Genomic DNA, 20,440 nt, shown 5'->3' with positions numbered 1-20,440 from the left:
CTTTCCCTAAATTCATAGACCTTTAACAAAACCTCTTTTCAAAACCCAGAGAGTTCGTTTGTATACCATAGCTGCTAATTGGAATGTCAGGTTTCCTGACCAAGGCAAGAGTGAAAGAAAAGTAGTTAATTATTTCTGTTCATATCTGATGAATTTTTCTCTTTTTCTCTTCTCTTTCACAGAGAGTCATTAGTCTGATACTGAACAATGCTCCATTATACCTGAACTTTTTTTTTAATGATCAAAAAACCCATCTTGCTCTATTTCTTTTATTTTCCTGTCTTTTATTTAACAACTTTATCATATTTTGAATTCAGCTTCACCCTACAGTATTGTGGAAAGATAATGAACTCAGTCTGCTACCTAACAAATCATTATCAGAAATAATATATATACTTTTTAAAAGCGTCCTAATAAAGCTATGTGAAATCCAGTAGTTCACAATGAAAGCTTTTGTACTACTCATAGTATTACAATAAAAACCCTAATCATTTTTTCAGGAAAGAATTTTATCTGCCCTTATTACTGTTTTCCTCCTTATACTTACACACTTCTAGATTAGAAGGGACAATTCTGCACCTGAATCATGCCCATAAATGTTAACTATTACAGAATTTATTTTTTAAAACTTTGAGGCAACAGAATATTGCTATTTACTATTCTGAATTACATAAAGGATTAAGTTGCGTGTGATGCAATCAGAATGCCTATATTAAGACTAAAAAGATCTATTCTGATAAACTTTCTCAGTTTCCTCTTTCTGGCTGTCTTTATGGACCTTGTAGAATATAAAAATTAGCTGACCTTAATTCAGCATGCTGTTATTTATTTGTACTCTGGTAACACCCATTATGTCAGTCAGCCTCTGTACACAAAAGCAAGAGACGGCAACCTCTGTCCTAAAGAATTTGCAGACTAAAAAGCAAGACAGAAAGACAAAAAATGCAACTCGACAGAAGTCTTAGTTTCCAACTTTTTATTGGGTTAAGTAATTGAGAGAGAATCAAGACTATTTTGACAACAATGGGTCTAGCAGAAAGCAAGTTTTCAGGTAATAGATAAGGCATACAGAAACATAGACTACCAAAGGATACTGAATATTCTTATGTTCATATCATTAAAATAAGATTAATTTCTGATTAAATCTTCTTACATGTTCTCGTGTGCTCTGGTGTGCTGTAGCACAATATTTCTAAAGCCTTGCATTCTCCTTTTTGTCATCAACAAAATGAAGAAAAAATATTTCTAGAAAAAGACTGACAAGCCAGGCTGCCAGTCACTGAAAACTCCTTTGGCATCCTTTCCTTCCTGTATCTATTGTTTGAATGATATTGCCTCTGGAGAACTGGGCCTCTACCCCCATTAAATGCCAGGGGCCTGATCTTTGCCACAGACAAACCCATGTATCCTGTATGTTTTCTATTCTTTTACAACATGCAAATATGGAGGAAAAACAAACCATACAATGCAGTTCACACATTTCCATTCTATCTTTCTTTCTGTCCTCTGTCCAGAAACATAACTAAGCGGGAGGATGTGTGCCCAACTGAGAAGGGGCACTAGTATGGCCCCCTCCCTTCCAGAGTCTTTGCCACAGTATGCACAGTCCTGCACTGCCCAGCCACAACAGTTGGGCAGCCCCAGCCCCATGCTTAGTAGTGTATCTGGGGCAGAAGGGTTGGAATGAGTCCCGCCCCCCCCCAAGCTCTGCCACAGGAGGCAGAGCCCTGTACTGGGGGGGGGGCGAGGAAGGAGCCAACAGGGCACCAGAAGCATCCCTCAGGAAACCCATGCTGTTACCCGTCCCTCAGGGACAGCAGCCCAAGCCCATGCTGCTGCAACAGCAGCCAGAGCACTAGCAGCTGCCACTGAAGGAGAGCTGGGAAGGTAAGACTCCTCTTCCCCTCCCCTCTTCCTGCCCTCCCCTTCACTGGTCAGCATAATTCCCTCTTACCCCTCTTCCTGCCCTCCCCTTCACTGGTCAGTTTAATTCCCTCTTCCCCCTCCCCACCTCTGCCCCAGGAGTTGAAAGAGCTGGCAACACAGCTACCTCTGATACATTTGCATTCTTCTCTTTCCTTTCTCCTGCCTTTCTCCTCCACCACTCATTCTCCTTCATTACATATGATAGCTAATATTACTATCTCACATCAGAATAGATCCAGCTTTACTCTGTCAAGCACTGCCAGACAGCAGAGCTCACAGTGGTCCTCCCAGCTGTAATATCCATGCGAATATGATGCCACACAATAATGTACCCCTGACACCTGATGAAAAATGTGTATCACCATTTATCTCGCTCTTCAATCTAGCCAGGGGGGAGTGGCCCAGGTTTACACTGAGCTCTGCCAGGCAGAATACTGCTGCAGAATGGCAAAGCCCAAGACACAGGCAGGCAAAAGCTGACAAATAACTGCAGGCAGCTAAATTAGTGGATGGGATTTGTTCTGGGGTTGCAGGGCAGGTAGAAAAATGGGGTCCTGGTCCATGACTAGAGCTTCTGGGTATTACCACAATACTTAGAACTTCTTAAAACAGTATACATTGATATCATTGCAGCATGCAAGTTTAGGACTTCACAACCCTCTGCTCAAGAAGGTGTGATTTTATGCAGTCTATTCCACTAGTCCAGCTACCCCACTAAGACGAAAAGCATTTAAGGCTGTAGTCCAAGACAACAGAAAAACACCAAACTACTATTGTATGACAGCTGCTGAACTGTAAAGCTCTGATACAAGGGGGCATCAATATATAAGCAAACTAAATTGTTCTGTGTTGTGCCAGGGGAAAAAAAAATCACTTTTGGAAAACAGAAAAAGTTGCTTTGTCTATTTCTGTTTCTTCACATATTTTTCGAGGGGAGTATTGAGTAGAGGGAATCACGTGCTCCAAGAGTCAAAGGGAAAATGTGTGCGCTACATAAATATGGAGGAAACATAATGCAACGTGTAGGTAGCAGGAAGCAGATGCACTGGCAAGGGGGACAGACTGAGTGATGTAATAAGCCTTTTTCATTTCTAAATTCTAGGATTCTATGGTGAACGCTGCTGAATGGGCATTATTGTTTAGACTGCATTCCAGCAGAGCTCTATATCCCAGGAGTTTAGGGATTTACTAACCTTTATGACTGAGGAAGCTTGAAAGTATTTGGCAGAAGACTGTTTACAGTATTTGCATGTTTTCTTTTGGGAACAGTATCACTGGCATGTGTTCTAATTAGTTCTGACTTCTTGGCTACTATGTTATATTCTCCTTTGGGAAAAAGGCTCCTAACTGGCACTATCACAAAATAAACATTGTCCTGAATCTGTGACTTGCTAAGCACGGTCTGCTATTTTATTTCAGATAGACTGTTGTACATTATCCTGTTTGCATTACACTGAAGTAGACTGGGTGAATGATACTAAATTCATGAACACTCACTATAATTTTTATTTAATGTCTCAGGCTATGTTGTCTCTCCTTTTTCATTCCCTCACTACAAACATTTGGGAGACTGAATTTTACTCTGGCACAAATATCTGCAGAAAGCCAAGTCAAGTGCATTCATTTAAATTTGTAAGTGTGAGCATTTGTATCAGAAGTGTTTGCAAGCTCATCCAGTCGGGGCACTAACTACACACATGTTATTCTAGATCAATTTATAGATGTACACAAAATAACTGGTTTAACTTAAAAGAAGAAATAATGGTAAAGGTATTGCATTCTGTTTGGGAATATTTCACATGAAGAAAAAAATCCAAATATGTTGGATAGATTATTCTTTGAATTCAGTCAGGTCCACACCAAAGGATGCTGGAAGTAAACCATCAAGCCAATTTTCATACTCAGATGGCCAAAGTAAAACTCCCAAGTGTTGCAGCTGCAGGCTTAGATTAGCATTTGCCAAAAATGGGCACTTGAGTGCCTGAATGCCAACCTAAAAGTCTAATGGGCGTCCATGTTAGGAAAACTGGCTCCTCTACTTCCTGTCCCCTTAATGAAACTGGTTTCAGGAGACTGATGTAGACAGAGAAGTATTCTAACACACTGCTAAGACTGACATTGTATGTTAACCCATTTTTCACCTGCCAAATTGAAAAGCACTTATAGCTGAAGTAGAGTGGAGAGAACAATAGCCTCTCAATGTATTTTCTTTATAAGTATTAAAACAAGCCAAGGAACACTGATTTCCAACAGTGTCTGAACCAAAGCCCCCTGACCTTGAACCTCAGATGGCTATAGATCAGAGTTCCAGACAGCCAGGTCCAGAGCACCTCCTACAAGGTGCTTTGTACCCTCAACTCCCTTTGAAACCAACTAACAAAAGTAACCAAAGCAAAAGAAGTGAGCTACAGAAACAGTGGATTGAAGACTGTGTAGTTCGTGCCATTACATAAGTGCAAGTGCTGCAGTCAGTAAGAGTGAATAGGTAGAGCACTACTTACTTATTCACAGTGGGGGACACAACAATGTTCTGGTAGACCTGCCTGCTTTCAACTCTGCATCTACCCCATCTCTCTTCCCTTCCTGTCTCCCTTCCCATGGGATTATGACAAGGAAAAACTAATGAGTCAGGCACGGACCAGCCTAGCTCTTATTCTGCCTCTGCCTTAAATTGCTGGGACACATTTCAACAAAGTAGTCAACAGGAATGGACTAAAGAATGTGCATCAGTGTTTTGCTGAATCAGGGCCTGGATTTGGTATTTATTTCTCTTTATTTAAAAAAAAATTAAATGTAAAAAATCCATCTTTATTGGTTAAGTGGCAATCTACCAGAAGTGGATCAGAAACTGGAAAATGCCTCTCTCCAAAATGGATCAGAACTTTTCAGTGTATAGCCACACCCCCTCCCCACAACACACACACTTTAACTATGGAAAAATGAAGTGGAAAATTTTAGGGATTAACAGGGGTTTGAGAAACAGGAATCTTACCATTGCAGAGTAGCTGGAGTAGAGTGTGGTTTGGATGCTCTGTTGTTTTCTTTTTCCTCATCTATTGAGAAATAAAAAACAGTATGTAATTTCAGTGGGAACTGCTCAGGTAGTTCTCAACTGATAAGGAACCACTGGTTCAAGGAAAATGCTCACAATTCACAATTTTTGAAAAGTATGGGTTACAATCTAGAAATATGTAAACCAGCTTACCCTAGACTGGCACACCTCAAGTGAGACACATTTTAGCTCAGCTGACTCTGACAAGAGGAGCAGAACCATGTACATAAGCTGTTGTTATACAAGGCATGCATCCATATGATCTAATTCTCCAAATAGTCTCCAGGAGAGTAGCAATTTGGGACCTTCAGCTCCATAGCATATTCTAAACCCATATTACTACCTGAGCTAAGGGAGGTACTCATGCCAATCATAGACCGTAAACCTGTAATGGACCACAAACTAACACAGGGGTGAGGTATGCCATACACAGCATTTCTAAGATTACAAATATTAATCTGGTCAAGAAAAACAGAAGATGACAGTATATAATATTGTGTTCTACTGTTCGGAGAATTTTCTTGCCTCTTTCTAAATTAACCACTTCCCAGAATAACTAAGTGTTTTGTTTACTCACTTCTGATTTTCAAAATTAAAAAAAAAATCCAAGAGAAGAGAAGTACAAAGGTAAAAAATGAACCAGTTTTTCTTAATGTTGAGTTTTCTTTCACATTAATTCTTGTAAGAGTTATAAAAATACACACAGAAATAGCTCCTAGATGTTTGTGATCTGCAAGGCTGTAGATCCTCTGAGGATTTAGATGGCATCAACATCCCTCTTTTGACTGAGGATATAGTTTAAGTCATGTCCAAGTCAACTTTGTCATCACTTGACTCGCCAGATACAGCTATAACCTGGTATACCATTTTCCAGTTTGTAGTAGTACAAGGACCACAGATCAGTCTATTTACTCTGTATAAAATTAACTGGCTTATTTGTAAGTACCTTGGGCTTCACCACATAGTCATGTGCTGTTACAGGGCTGCACACATTAATTCATATATCACCCATATTTTCCCTGCCTAAACTTTCCTGGGCTCCACAATAGTGTAATGAGGGGTGAGGGACTCAAGCGCCAGTCCCAGGTGCCCACTTAGAGGGGCATGCAAAAATGGCAGCTACCACCACTGCCACCCCAGATACCATCACTGCTGCTGCCACTGCCACAACTGGCCTGGCCCCTAGTGGGAGTAACCACTGCTGCCACTTCCACCTACAAGGCAGGCTCTGGTAGGTATGCTATTGGGGTTGCAATACTTCACTGGGTCTTGGAAGGCACTTAATCCAGGTTCCTCCACAACAGAGCACTCTCCCTGGGAGCTATATGAACTTAGCCTCTTTCTTACCCACTACAACTGCTGTTGCAAATCCTAGGCATTTCCAATACAATATTTGTTCCTCCTGCTACTCTGCTTATGGCAGCCCAGCTCAGGCTGTTTGGGAATGTGGTTATTGTTCTGGCAGACAGCCACAACTTTCCTGAGGGAAAATGAATGAAAGACAAGAAACAACAATTTTAACAGAATATAGTTCAGCAAAAGGATTTTTTTGGCAACATAGAAAAGGCACTTCTGTAGCCCGAGGGTCCTACCTCTGCTGAATTATTAAAGGATTGCTGCAAACTGTGGAAGTGGGAGAGTTTCTCAAGAAACAACTCACAAGTTTCTCTTGCAACAGAAAATGCTTGACAAACTAAACGTAAGTGTTGCTACTAGTTCCTTTTAACAGGGCACTTCGGTCGCTGATTTGATTGGTGGAGATTCGGCCTGATTCAGTGCCTGAATCTCCAAATCAAAATCAAAATCAAATCAGAAGACCCTTTAATCTCTCCGAATTGAATCAGAGCCCTCTGAATCGATTGAGAGAGATTCGGAAAGATTCAGCAATTTGGACATAGACACAGCTTTAAATGCTTTTTCTACAAACCTCAAGGTACCAGGCAACTCGTGAATGCTGCAATGATGAGGCGGATGGAGCATCTCATAGGAGCACGGGGGGGGGCGGGGGTGTCCCCCGTGCGGGTCCCCCGCGCGCTCAACAGCAGACCTAGAAATGGACCAGAAGCACTTCCGGTCCACTTCTGGGTCCACCGGGGAGCATGCTGGGGGACTCCCTGTGCCCCCCTGCTCAGTGACTGGTGCCTCCTGGGTCTGGAGGCAGTACCTGGGGTCCCCCCACAGCCAATCGCTGAGCTGGGGGGGGCATGGGGGGCCCCCCCAGCATGCTCCCCGGTGGACCCAGAAGTGGACCAGAAGTACTCCCTTGGGATGCACCATCTGGCCCACCATTGCAGCATTCAGGAGCCACGCCTGGTACCTTGAGGTATATAGAAAAAACATTTAAAGCCGTGTCTATGACTGAATCGCTGAGACCCTGAATTAGCATCTCAGATTCAGATTCAGCCAAATCGAATTGGGACAGTGATCTGAATTGACGAATCAAATCACTGTCCCCGATTTGGGCCGAATCCAAATTGAATACAGCCCATTTCGCACACCCTTACTGTCCAGTATTTTTTTTCCCTAAGACAAACAGCTTTTTCCAGTGTTGTTGACTCTTAACAGATAAACTCTATGCTCAGATGCAGAAAGATTACTTCAGTTTTTATCATTTCAGAAGGAGCAACACATAGGAACATGAGAACAAAATCTGGCCTGTGCTCCTGTTTTTGTCCTGTGTAGGGTTATTGTTCTTCAGGTAGAAGGCCATCTATTAACTTAATACCTTCCGTTTTGCTATCTACCAATAAATCATTAACAAAAATATGAAAATGGGAACAACTATCAGACCCTGTGAGGCCCCTAAGTGCTGCTCCCTCTCTAACAACAGCTTTTGATGATCTTTTCTATGCTCATACACTTAATGGAGTAGGCCAGAGATGCTTATTATCTTTTCATTTATGCCATCTTGATTTAATAATATTCCCCTGGGTTATTATGTGGCATTGTATCAAATGTCTAGATTATACATATTATAGCCACTATAGTCTCCACTGTTTCTTGCAAATTCATATGAAGAACTATGAGCAGGTGCCCTATCAAACCTGCTGTAAGAGACAGGCTACATATTACAAACTGTCCACTCATTCCTTCCCTAGGACATGGATTTATGAAGATATAGATTAATAGTAAGATCATAAATCACAGTTCAAACTGTTTCCTCGGATTTGTATACTTGTGGGATTCCTTCTTTCAGATGTGGTAACCCCTAACAAAGCCTGTCTCTATACCTGAATGGGAGGAACATGGTACCTGAAGGATGTTCAGAAATTTTCCATTAAATATGTATTCAATGGACAATTGGGTTTTCAACAAAACCACAGGCTTTTTTCGTTTCTGGTTTTTTTTGGGGGGGTGGGGGAGGTTGTTTTGGTTTTTTGGGTTTTTTTGTTTTTTTTTGTTTTGTTTTTTTGTTTTTTGTTTTTACAGAAAAGAAACATTTCTTTGAAAAATGAAATTTTCAGTTGGATACCTCTCAGCCGAAACATTTTTGGCTTTTGGCAGCTTTCAGTCAAAGATTTTGGCTGCTCAAAATCTGTCGTTGTTTTGTTTCTCAATTTAAAAAGATGGCTCAAGATTTGAGGGGATGGTTGGAGGTAGGAGGTAAAAGGGCATTTTCTGAGCAGCTCCAGAGCTACCTGTTTCAGCAAGACCGTTTCACTTACCAACAAGTGAAGCTGATCACAGATAAATTACTCTTAAGGGCTGTTTATCTCCTTGATGGAAGCTGATAATACTGGCAGTCAAATTACTTTGATAATCCCTGTGTTGTATATATGCACAACTAACAAGATATGTTTAACCTTGGAAATCCCACTTATATGTCAAGGGACTGCCATCTAAAGGGAGTTGTGAAGGGAAATGTAATCCTTTTTCATTCCTGTCTAATGTTTTGAAGTAAAGACGAGCGGAGAACGTTATGATAGAGGAGGTTGAGGAGTAGGATGTTGCTGCTTAGGTTGTCAGAGTCTTTTTCTTGAGAGATGGATAAAGATTACACCCAGAAGAGGTGTGATGAGGGATATGACCTATAGATATGAAACTTTAAAATTAAACATACACACACACATACCCCCCACATAAAAGCAATCCTGCTTTATTTTGTACAAAATAGCAATTGCCTAATTTTATTGGGACTTTATCATCTTATTGAATAGCAAAGTCATGTATCGTATTGGACCATCTTTTCACAACAAGAGCCATAAGAAAAACACTCAGTGGAAAAAATGAATCTCTTTTTTCTGTATATTTTAGAAATGTAGCTTGAAATTTCAAATGGATTGCTTTGTCTAACTCTTGCCTGAACCCGTGCTCTGGCAGTATTTGAACGGTAGGATCAAAATAAGGACTGTCAGTTTTCCTTACTTTTGTGTTAACTGTTTTAATGTTTCCCCTCAAAATGAAACCCTACACTAAAAATTACACTAATAGGGATGCTCAGTACTAGGCAAAGGAAGGAGATATAGAATCTGGTATGAGCCTGGACTCAAAGAATTGCCCAATGATATAGCTTTCAGTGCCTCTATGCCAGATTTAGCTTCTATGGCTGCAAATGCAGCAAAGCAGTTGAAACCCTGAGGGCAATCCCAGTTTCCATGCACAGTGTGTGCCACCCCCACACATACCAGCTTTATATGGCACCCCATCTCCAAAATTAGAGACAATGACTTAACTGCTTCAGTGATACACACACACACACGGAGTAGTCAGGGTGTGAGGGCTTGGCTGTGAGTGAAATGTGGCTTTAGGACAACTGATCATGGAGGGAAGATCAGACCACTTATCAGCAGAAACTGAGGGCCTGACAGGCCACAGACAGAGCTCCCAGTTAGTCAGGAACATGATAGGATGATTGAGCCCACAAGAACACCCTTGCCCCTATACACACCAAATAGTAATGAGGATGGGAAGAGAAACTTCCAACACCAGGTCTAGGATGGCCATCAGAGGACAGTCCAGTTTTCTGCAACTCTGTCCTCTATTGATACGAAACCCGACACCTTTATGTCCTCTATTTGAAGAGAAAAATAGAGGACATAAAGGTGTCCAGTTTTGTATCAATAGAGGACAGAGGACAACCGGACTGTCCTCTATGATGGCCACCCTAACCAGGTCTCTGAAACCTGTGTAATTATTTTTATACATGATTGGCACAAGACTTTGACCCTCTTTCAAATCATAAAAAGGAAAGATGGCTTCCCTCACTTCCCCCTGCAATTCCCAGACCAGGAGAGAGAAGGTGATCCAAGAAATATTTTTGGGACATGGAGGTGCATTGAGATCTTGTTCTCTCTATCCCCAATAGAAATGTCCCTGGTTAATGCCTTTGTTCTCCTTCTGACTGGAAATTTAGTTTCATGGCTTTCAATTTAGGGTCTGTAGTCTAAGACTTTCAGTATGTCCACTAATTTTGATTGCTTTAAGTTTTGGGAACCTAGCTTGAAAGAATCCCTGATTCTCAGAGTCAGTAGGTAGGGGATAGAAATGCAAGGTTGGGTGCCCACAAACCAATTAGTGAACACTTTTGAAAAATGCTGACTTCAATCTCTGTCTTCTGTCATGGAGATGGGGACAAAAGTTCCCTTATCCTTGCCAGAATATCATGAAGGGTACTATCTCTTGATATTTCCCCAGTAGCCAACAGTACTCAGGAAAGTCTGTGTGGGAATATGAGCTCCTTGTATCAAGCTGAACAGTCCCTCAGCTTTCAGCTGAACAGACTCTTTTCCCTAAATAGTCTTAAAAGAGTGGTTGGCCCAGTGCTAAAACAAGCTAATTTCTGAGAGGTAGCTAGCTGTGTTTAAGTTAGCCAAGAAGCAGGGCAGTATGTCACTGTATAGCCTAAAAGTGCCATACTGTCCTGACTTCTGCCTAAACTAAGTGATCATAAGGGATTACCATGACATAGCCATGGGTAAAATTCTAGCCCTTAAGGGAAGGTGCTTATGCAGGGTATGATTTTCAAAAGCACCTATGAGGATTGGGACCACAAGCATAATTGAATAAACATATTCAGAAAATTGATTTTAAGAGAAATTTTCAACTAAGTTTTGTCACAATTTTTGACTTTCCACCAAAAAAATGACTTAAAACTTTTAATATTTTCCTGGTGAAAAAGTTTTGTTTTCTGAAAGAGAAAAAAAATGCAAGACAAGCACCAGCAATGAAAGTTTTTGCTAGTCAAAAATGCTGTTTTCCCTTAATAATTGTTTCAATGGAACTTCTTTTTGAGTCCTACTATTGAATTATAAAAAGATTTGTGCTAGTAAGTCACAGGTACAACAAGCAGTGATGATTTTTGTATAAATTCTAATTCCTGATGGATTTGCCCATACAAAAAATAAAATGGAGAGGATTCTTTTCAGTTATTAATAATGTTCTCCACAAATTTAACTTTATTTATTTGCTAACATCTAAATTTTGACTATCACGTGATGCCATGAAAATCCTTAATTACACTATAATTAATTGACTTGCATATTTAGATAATGTGAAAACTGAAATCTTCAAAAAGCCCTAAATTGTAATTTCTCTTCCCAAACTCTAAAGGTCATTGGAGTCTGCTGAAGTACAGAGAACAAGAGAAAGATGAATGATGCCTTATTTTGGCTGGAAATGGAAATTAGACAACCAGTTGCAGCAAACCCTTATCTAGAGGATGTGAGGGAGACCATGTGGTTTTCTCAAAAACTTCTCCCTCCTGTTGCTTGTCAGTGCCTAGTGCATGCTGGATGCACAGCAACATGGCAGTTTGGAAACAACAGTGCATGAGCATGGCCGGACAACAGAAGAAAGAATAGGGCCCAAAGTTAAGAAGGAACATAGTAGCAGACTGCTTACTATCTTGAAGCCACTACCTTGTCCTGGATCTTGCAATGATTGACTGTCCTTATAGCTGAGCAAGGTGTTTATTTTCTTTTCCTTTCGCAATAAATGGAAAGAAAGGAGACTTGTTTCAGCTGAACAAGGCTTGGGTTTGGCTAATGGTGCTGAGCTGGCAACCTTCAGAAGCCTCTGCCATAATGCTAGCTCAGCAAGCTAGAAGTGCTGAGACAGTCACTTCTCAGAAGATGGTATTTTGACATCAGCCCAGTGAACTAAAGGTAATCAGCAAATAACCTCACAGAAACCCAGACCTTACTATCAAGCAGACTGGATAGAGAGCTGAACTAGGGATCTCATAAACCTAGAAAAGCACACATACCTACACTTTGACAATGGCTTAAAACTCGAGTTCAATAACCTCACAAAAGGTTGTACCTTGTTACCACTCAATGGCTTAAAAATGTAAAACTGGTAAGACAGGATCTTCTACATTGCAACCAAATCACTTAATCCAGTATCCCATCTCTGTTAGTGGCTAGGACCAGGTGTTTCTTAAACCTAGGTACACATAACATAACAAAACTTTTAGAAAGTATGAGTGAGGAGAAGGGAAAGCAGGAAAATGGAAATATAGGAAGGAAGGAAGTCTGTAATCTCTTTCAAGGAAGAAAGGAAACAATTTTGAACATAACAACATCAGTCGATGGAACTCCGCCACATTATGGGTGCATCTACACATGTCACTAAGGCGAGGTGATAAACTCTGGCACAGTTTGCGCTGGACTCAGCTGCTCTCAGGCCCAGTGTCTTCACGTGCTCCTGGGACCACAGCAGTGCTGGGGCAGAGCAGCCCCAGGTTGGCAGGGCTCCAGGGAGTCAGTGCGGGGCTCTGGGTGGCGGTGGCTGGTGGTATCAGGGCTGGCAGGAGCTGGGGATCTGGTCCCTGGCTGGCTGGGTTGACCAGGTACAATTCATGTACCTGGTCAGTGTCTACCTGTGCATTTAGGTGGAGTTATTTTTGTCACCATAAGAGCACTGTCCCTGCCAGTACTATTTTAAGGCAGCAAAAATTAGTTTGCTGAGATCTAATAGCATTGCATGTGTAGGCTATGACACTTCACACTGCAGCAAATTAGTCTACTGTGCTGTTAAATGCACACGTAGATTCAACCTACATATCACTAAGGTTGATGGCTGAAGATCGCCAATCACATTAGACAATGGGGAAAAAACATTTGGACCCACTAACCAATGGGAAATTAGGAAGAACATTTCTTCAAAGGATGGGTTATTTCATAACACTTTGTGGGGTTTTTTGAAGGTTGTTTTTGCACATGCTGAGCCATTGGCCATCTAGTCCAGGGCAGGAGGTCAGACTAGATGATCTGCTCAGGTCCCCTCCGACCCTACTTCTATGAATCTATGAACGAATCTATGAATCAGGTACAAACCACTATTGAAGACAGGATACAAGATATTAGATACTGGATGCTGGAGTTGGACTACTGCTCCAAATTAAAAATAAGACACAAATACACTAAACCCTCTAATTTAGGACTATCTATTCCATGGCACTTCTTTGGTGTGGAGCATATATCCATGGCTTCTGCATCCACATGAAAAGTCCTGTGATTGGCAAGTCGGTCCAAAAAAACTGAATAAATTCCACCCCCCAACCCAAAGCATTAAGATGCAGGTTAAAAGCCTGAGATTAGGTATGAATGCTGAGCTATGCCTTGGCATCACCACAGCAAGCTGACAGTGAAGACACCTGAGAGATTGTTGCAGGATCATAAAAACTTCCTTTGCTCTGAGAGATTTAAAGGAGCACTGTGAAGTAGAATCAACACCAAGATACATGAAACACAATACCTCTTGTTCTGACACTGACTCTAAGAAGGTCTATTATAATATATTGGAAGACAGTGTGTATGAAATTTCCTTGGCCCAGCAATGTAATGGGGAGTAAGAGGGGGTTTACTACTTCCCCTATAACAAAAGAAAAATAGCTCCATCTATAATGGAAATAATATCCCACCAGGTAAGACCAAATCTGCATAGCATCACATCAGGAACAAAGGGTTAAATATCAAGAAAAAAAAATGTATTTAATTCTATCCGTACTACAGAGTTCACTAAATTATGTCAGAAGTACAAGTGGCCTATGTTATAGACCACAAGAAAATATTTTTTTCAATAAACATACAGGCCCCAAAGCCCCAAGTCATAGGAAGGACCCCTAGGGCCTTGTTACACATTGCACTTTGGACTCCTCAAATATTGATAAGTGTTAGTGCCAGTTCAAGTTTGGAGAAGTTACACCTTAAGGTTAAAAACCTTCTCTGCCTGTCCCCCACCTGCACAGCTGTGAGTTGCCACTACAGAGCTGGTGGGTCAGGACAGGCTTCTATCTTTGATCTAGGTGAGGGGTGGGGGGGAGAGAGTGGGCAGTGTGAGATGGATTGTGGGGTGGGAACATGAAACTGGGAGGTGGAGAGGAAACGGGGATAGGGAAGGGTGGTGAAATGAAGGAAATCAGTCACTGAGGGATAAAATAAAAAGAAGTAAAAAAAAATAATTTACAAAGAAATAAAGAGGAATTAAATGAAAGACGGTCTCATGTTTTAATAAATTGGGATGTGGGATAAGAGTGTGAGGGGTGCTGGTTGTGCTTCCCAGGGTGGCTGGGAGGTGGGAGCAGTGCTGGAAGGTGCTTTTGGGGGAACTATTGCCCAGGGGCGTGTGTAGATGAAACAGGGACCCTAAATTGAAGTGGTGGGTTTTAAAAACCTTGAGGGAGTTTTAGTTTGCTGCGCTCCAAATTTCCTGTAGCAGCTGTAATTCATATGCAATACGCCACCGAGGCATGCAAACAAGACACCATTAAAGTGGTGCAAAAGCATTTAGCTTGCTTTAAAGTGTCATGCACACACGCCTCTCATTTCGCCTACACACAGCCCAGCTCATGGGGACCCAATCTATCCCCTACCTTGAACCCCCTCCCACTGCTCTAGATCCCACTCCTGGACCTGTCTATGCCCTGTGGCCTGGCTAGCTGGTGTGTGCTCTGCAGGCTGTTGTTTGCATGGAGTTGCACCCCTGGGGGTGAGAAAGTCATAGGCCAAGTGGTGGGAGGGAGAGTTGGCTTGGCACCAGAACTGCCAGGGGGCAATAGAGTTTAGGCGGTGGAAAGCTTGTCTATGCAGAACAAGAGCGTGGGGGAGGGAAGACTGCATCTTGGGATGCTGGTGAACAGCAACTTGGGCAGCTCATCTGTGGGGAGTGGCCACACATTAATGGAACATGAGCTGGATTACACAGATCAGAGAGAAGCCTGCCTTGGAGTGGTGCCTAAAGTGTGCTTAAAAGTAGTTTCAGGTGTTAATGTGTGGACAAGCCAGGGGTTAAGAGCTCCAGGCTGCCTAAAATTAATGTGTAACAAGGCCCCTATTGGCTTTGGTTCCAGCCCTGATCCGAAGCTCACCCAAGTCAATAGGAATTTTTCCATTAAGTTTGATGAACCCTTGCTCAAACCCACAGACAATGTGTATATGACAGGCTCAGCCTTTGACCCAGGGATCAGCAATATTTTTGACTGGAGTGCCAAAAACACCCCAACCCCAATTGATGCCTTGACTTGGTATGCCAGGGGCAGGCAGCGGGCCACAAGAGGCCCGATCCTCGTGCTGGTGGCCGGTGCATGCATGCCCCTGGGTGGATGGTGGGCGAGGGGCCAGGGTTGCACTGCCCTGGCCCCTTCCCTGCCATGGGCCTTGAGGCACGTGTGCAGCCGCTGCTGGCCACAGAGGCCAGGCTGCCCATAGCAGGCAGTAGGCAGGCTGTAAATGGGGTCCGGTACTGGCTCTGTGGTGGCAGCAGCTGCACATACTCCTCAGGGTTTATGGCAAGGGAGGGGCCTGGGGCAGCACAACCCTGGCCCCTCCCCTCCTGTCCACCCAGAGGTGCACTTGCCATAGAGCTCAGCTGGGGCTCTGGAACCTGGTACAGCTGTTTGCAGCCTGCCGACTGCCTGCCACAGCCGGTCCAGGCTCTGAGTAGCTGCTGTATGCCAGCTGTGGTAGGCCAAGCAAAATGGCCTTGCATGCCATGATCTCAAAGTTATAAATAATCCCCAGAGCTACAAAATGGACAGCAAATCTGTACATTTCTTATTGTAAATCTGCTAGAATGTTATTTAGAGAGATCAACTCAATGAGAAGAAAGCCCTAATTTCTTAAAATGAATCCTGTTAAATGAGCGATTCTCAAACAAAGTTGTATCAATTGCTCTGGAGAATTGCAGCATGTGTTTTCAACCTGTGGTTTGTGAACAAATGTCATCAAATTCCAAACACCATTATCATTCCGGGTTTGTAATGTGGAGGATGCCCCAACTACATCCCTGAGCAAACAGGAGAGCAAAGTCACAGTTCAGGAAAAGCTTAAGGACTACCAAATTATTGCATTGTGACCTAGCCATATCACAGTAGCCCACAGAGGTAGTGGTGACATGGGTCAGATAATAATTTTCCCTCACAGAAAAAAAACTTTGAAATGGAAACTTATTAGGATGCTTAGATCAAAAAATAGGTTTGGGTTTTCTTTAAGGTTTCAATAGAGTAAATGTATTTGATTTTTAAAAATTCAAGAGAGTTTGTTAGACTTATGCTTTCCCCTGCAATGTTTAAAGCTCCAATATATACTGCAGCTTGGAGTGACTCCAGAAGTACAGAAAGAACTAAGGTAGTTTATTTGCTCTCTCAGAATTTAGTGACATGAGAGAAAAAAAGTAATACTAATGGTAAAAAATAAATGATGAATTAAACATTCTTGAACTTTCCTTCCTTCCTTTCTGTCTTTCACTTAGTTTTGTTAAAAGGTGAAAGGTCCAACACATTCCACCAGCCCATTGGGACAGTGTGGTTAAGACACACCAATTTCTCTAGCCAACGACTTGCAAGGGAGACATGTGGCCAGCATCACATCCAGCAGCCTTTGACTCCCCACCCAGATGACTAGGTCCCCTTTTACAGATGGGTCAGCCTGAGTAGCCTATGTCATAAATCCAGAACAGGGATTGGACTTGTTCTTCCAGAGCTGTAGCGAGACACCTGGAGAGGTCTACCATTGCACCCCATTCTTGTTCAAAGAAACACCTAAAATTAGCATAATTTTAAAAAGTGAGAGAAATATGTCATATTTTAAATTGACAGTTTCCCTTCAGTATCAAGGTTTTATAAGTAGCCCAGGCAAGGCCATGTTTAACATGTGAATTTTAACCTGACAATCTCTCTTTAAATTGTGAAACATATATATATATATATATATATATATATATGTGTGTGTGTGTGTGTGTGTGTGTGTGTGTGTGTGTGTGTGTTTAATTGATATATATAGTTAGATATATAGATAAGATTTATTAAACCACTATATATTTTTCCTTTTGTATCTTACATATCCAGTATTTATCTGTTAAAAACCAAACAGATGGGCTTGCTATAGACCTAATCCTGACCGTTCTGTTTTAGATGTCATCACTTTTACACAACGAGACTTCAATCCTGCAGTCAGTTCTTTGCCTACAAACCTATGATACCATGCATAGCTCTTTTGAGGTCCTCACTCCCAGTATCTTGGATCTAGCTGAATAGATGCCCCCTAGCTTCCCTTTTAATACATTTTAACCGGAGTGTAGCAATCATTCTAATGATAACATGTATAAAATTATCAGACATCGCAGTCACTTGGCACTCTCAACTACAGCTGCTGAAACAGCCGGTTATTTCAACAATGGTAGGATTTGGAATCCTGAATAGTATATTAATTCACATTACTTAGACTGTCAGCTGTTTGGGGTGGACTTTGTCTTTTTGTTGTGTGTTTATACAGTGTCTAGTACAGCGGAGTCCTAATACATGCTATCCGAACACAAATAAGAATAATTTTAAATCATCTCTTAAAATTACTTGCATAGTAAACAAAGTACTTTTACACTGTATAACAGTTTATCAGTTCATTTACCAAATCACTGCCTCAGAAGACAGCACAGTGTACCTAACTGCAACACACAAATTGCTCTTCATATAGTAAATATAATGACAAGGCAACGAAGGCTTTTGAATATAATTATCATCAGTGTCATGATGACATATGTGAGTATTAGCGTTTGCACTTGGACATCCCCATACACTTATTTAAAATGAATAGAAAGTACTTACTTTCATCATTAGAAACATTCCCCAGAGAGGTGTGACTGGAATAACGTTTGTTTTCACTTTCATTGAGACATCTTTCAATCCAACTCTCTGCAAAATAACAGAAGTTGTTTTGGTTTTTTGGTTTAAGAAAAAAAAGGCAGCAGGATTTGAATCATTGACGTTGAGGATACAATACAACACTACAACTTGAGAGATGACTTTCTGCAGGACTTCAAGTAAGACTTGCCCTATCTGATGTTATCTTCAAGAAAAATCTTTGTTCTGTCTTAAAAAAAAATCCAGACCCAGATGTACCCATACACATTACAACTCTTCCTTGTGGAGACTAATAATTTATCTGATTCTCAAAGCCCTTTATTCCACTAATACTAATGTAATGTGACAAAATTTCAGGGGCTCTAATCTCCTGGATTACCCTGAAAATTATGTAAGAAATTGAAGCAAGAACACTACACGTACATTCTTCGGCCTCAGTCTTGTGGAGACATACATGTGGAGAGTCTCATTATTGACTTCACTAGGATTCTCCATTTGCATACAACTAAGCATATGTATAAATCTTTGAGGAATCAAGGCACAAATTCCCCTTTCTCAGGTTCAATCCAGGAATAAGGATGATGCAATGGGTGCTATGCCTGTGTAGACTTTCACTCTGTAAAGGTGCATGCTGGTTACAGGATTGGGACCCTGGGCCACAAAGGCAAGGACTGTGTCTTCCTATCTATTTGCTACTACAGTTCATAGAACAATTCATACAGTTCATAGCTCTGATTCTGACTGGGACATCTGGACATTACTTCAGTATAATGACAGAATATCAGTACAGTACTGTCATGTACACAGGCAGGAAGGAGTAAAGATTGGCCACAATGGCTAGCGACAGAAATTACACACAAACCAATTTAAGTGATCTGAAGCTGATTTAAACCTGTAACGGAATACAAGTTTGGGGCACATAAATTAGTTACAAAATGGCTGAAACTGGTTTAAGATAAACCTGACTGAAAGTAGTATCAGACTTAACTGATTTGGTCAAACCAGTTTATGAAACTTCTGTCCCAGACCCCTTCCTGGTTCAAGTTAAATCAGAGCCCCCCGGCATCCCAGCATGCTTTCCAGCCCTGGGCTGGGCTGTGCTATCTACTCCAGCAAAGAAGGGTTGGGGGAGCGGGGATGGAGAGGCAGGGACTACCCCTTCCCCCAGGCAAACCCCAGCTGGGGTCTGGTGCGGTGGGGAGGGGCTAAACCCTCTGAGTACAGAGCTGCCTTGCCCTGCCCTGCTAAACTTACTGAAAGTTACTGCTAACTGTGACTGTGGACTACAAATCACAGAGGCACCTAAAAGCAGGAAGAGGAAGTGATGAGCAACCTTGCAGAGTCCTGCTGTTGAGATTGTGGACTGCAAATACCAGAGACCTTGGGGGCAGCAGGAAGAGGAAGCAAACACATAAGCCATGCTAGCTGCATGCCAGAGAGCCATGCTTTAGCACCCCCAGCTTCTGACCTGAGCCACTGCAGGCATGTGGCTGCATTTCCTGAATCAAAGGTAAATGTGTGTCTAGTTGTTTCTCAGTTTAGTAGCTGCATCTTAGACTAACCTGCAAAGACTGAATCAATTCAGCCTTTGACTGTCTGTACTTAGGCAATGCGTTTCACCATTGGTGGATAAAAAAAGAGAGAAGCAAAGGCTGCAAAAGTGGCTCCATGTACCAGTCCAACTAAGCAGACCAACTGAGTAGACATGAACAAATTATTTAAAAATAAACAGCAAATAACCAGAGCCAAAAGAGAATTTATGGACATGTGAGTACCTGCACAATAGGCCTCTGTGAAGTGGCTAGTATTCACTTCAGATTTGGATTCGGCCGATTTGGGGGACAGTGATTTGATTCAGTGATTAGAATCACTGTCCCAGATTGATTCAGCTGAATCTGATTCAGAGATTCGGCTGCTGCCAAATCTCCAAATCAGCCAGGCCTACCCACCCCAGCTTGGCAATGGCTACCCTGCCTGTCCCAACTCCTGGCACTTGTTAAAGAAAAAGCCCTGACTCAGAGGGTGCTGCCAGGCAGGGGGGTGATCCCTGCTGCCCCCCACTGCCCCATGCTGCATGGGGAGCTCTGCCATGAGCCCCCTGACCCCCCCAGCTGTCCCCCATGGCTGTCCTGCCAACCCCAGCTCTGGCCCTTTAAAAAAAAAATGAAAAAACCCCAGACTCACCGTTCCTGCTAGTGGGGGCGCGATCCCTGCTGCCCCATGCTATGTGGGGGGCTCTGCCACGGCCCCCTGAAGCTCTGAGGCCACTGCAGGAGCAGAGAATCCCAGGGCTTTTCTCGGTTTTTTTTCTTAAAGGGCTGGTGCTGGCCAAGGCAGGGCAGCTGGGGGGGGGGGGGGGGCGGGGGGAGGGGGGAGGGGGGGGG

General features: G+C 42.4%; 1 protein-coding gene across 1 annotated transcript in view; it reads right to left on the bottom strand.

The window, feature by feature from the left end:
* RFX4 (regulatory factor X4) overlaps positions 1–20,440 on the bottom strand; it is a 103,080-nt gene that overhangs the window by 79,051 nt on the left and 3,589 nt on the right. The window contains exons 2-3 of the mRNA XM_025204908.1: positions 18,021–18,107; positions 4,919–4,979 (exon numbers count right to left, since the gene is read on the bottom strand). Coding sequence (XP_025060693.1) covers positions 4,919–4,979; positions 18,021–18,107 — 148 coding nt within the window. The remainder of the gene's footprint in view (positions 1–4,918; positions 4,980–18,020; positions 18,108–20,440) is intronic.

Source organism: Alligator sinensis, unplaced genomic scaffold, assembly GCF_000455745.1.
Source record: "Alligator sinensis unplaced genomic scaffold, ASM45574v1 scaffold267_1, whole genome shotgun sequence".
NCBI lineage: Eukaryota > Metazoa > Chordata > Crocodylia > Alligatoridae > Alligator > Alligator sinensis.
This window is presented reverse-complemented; position numbering and strand designations above follow the sequence as displayed.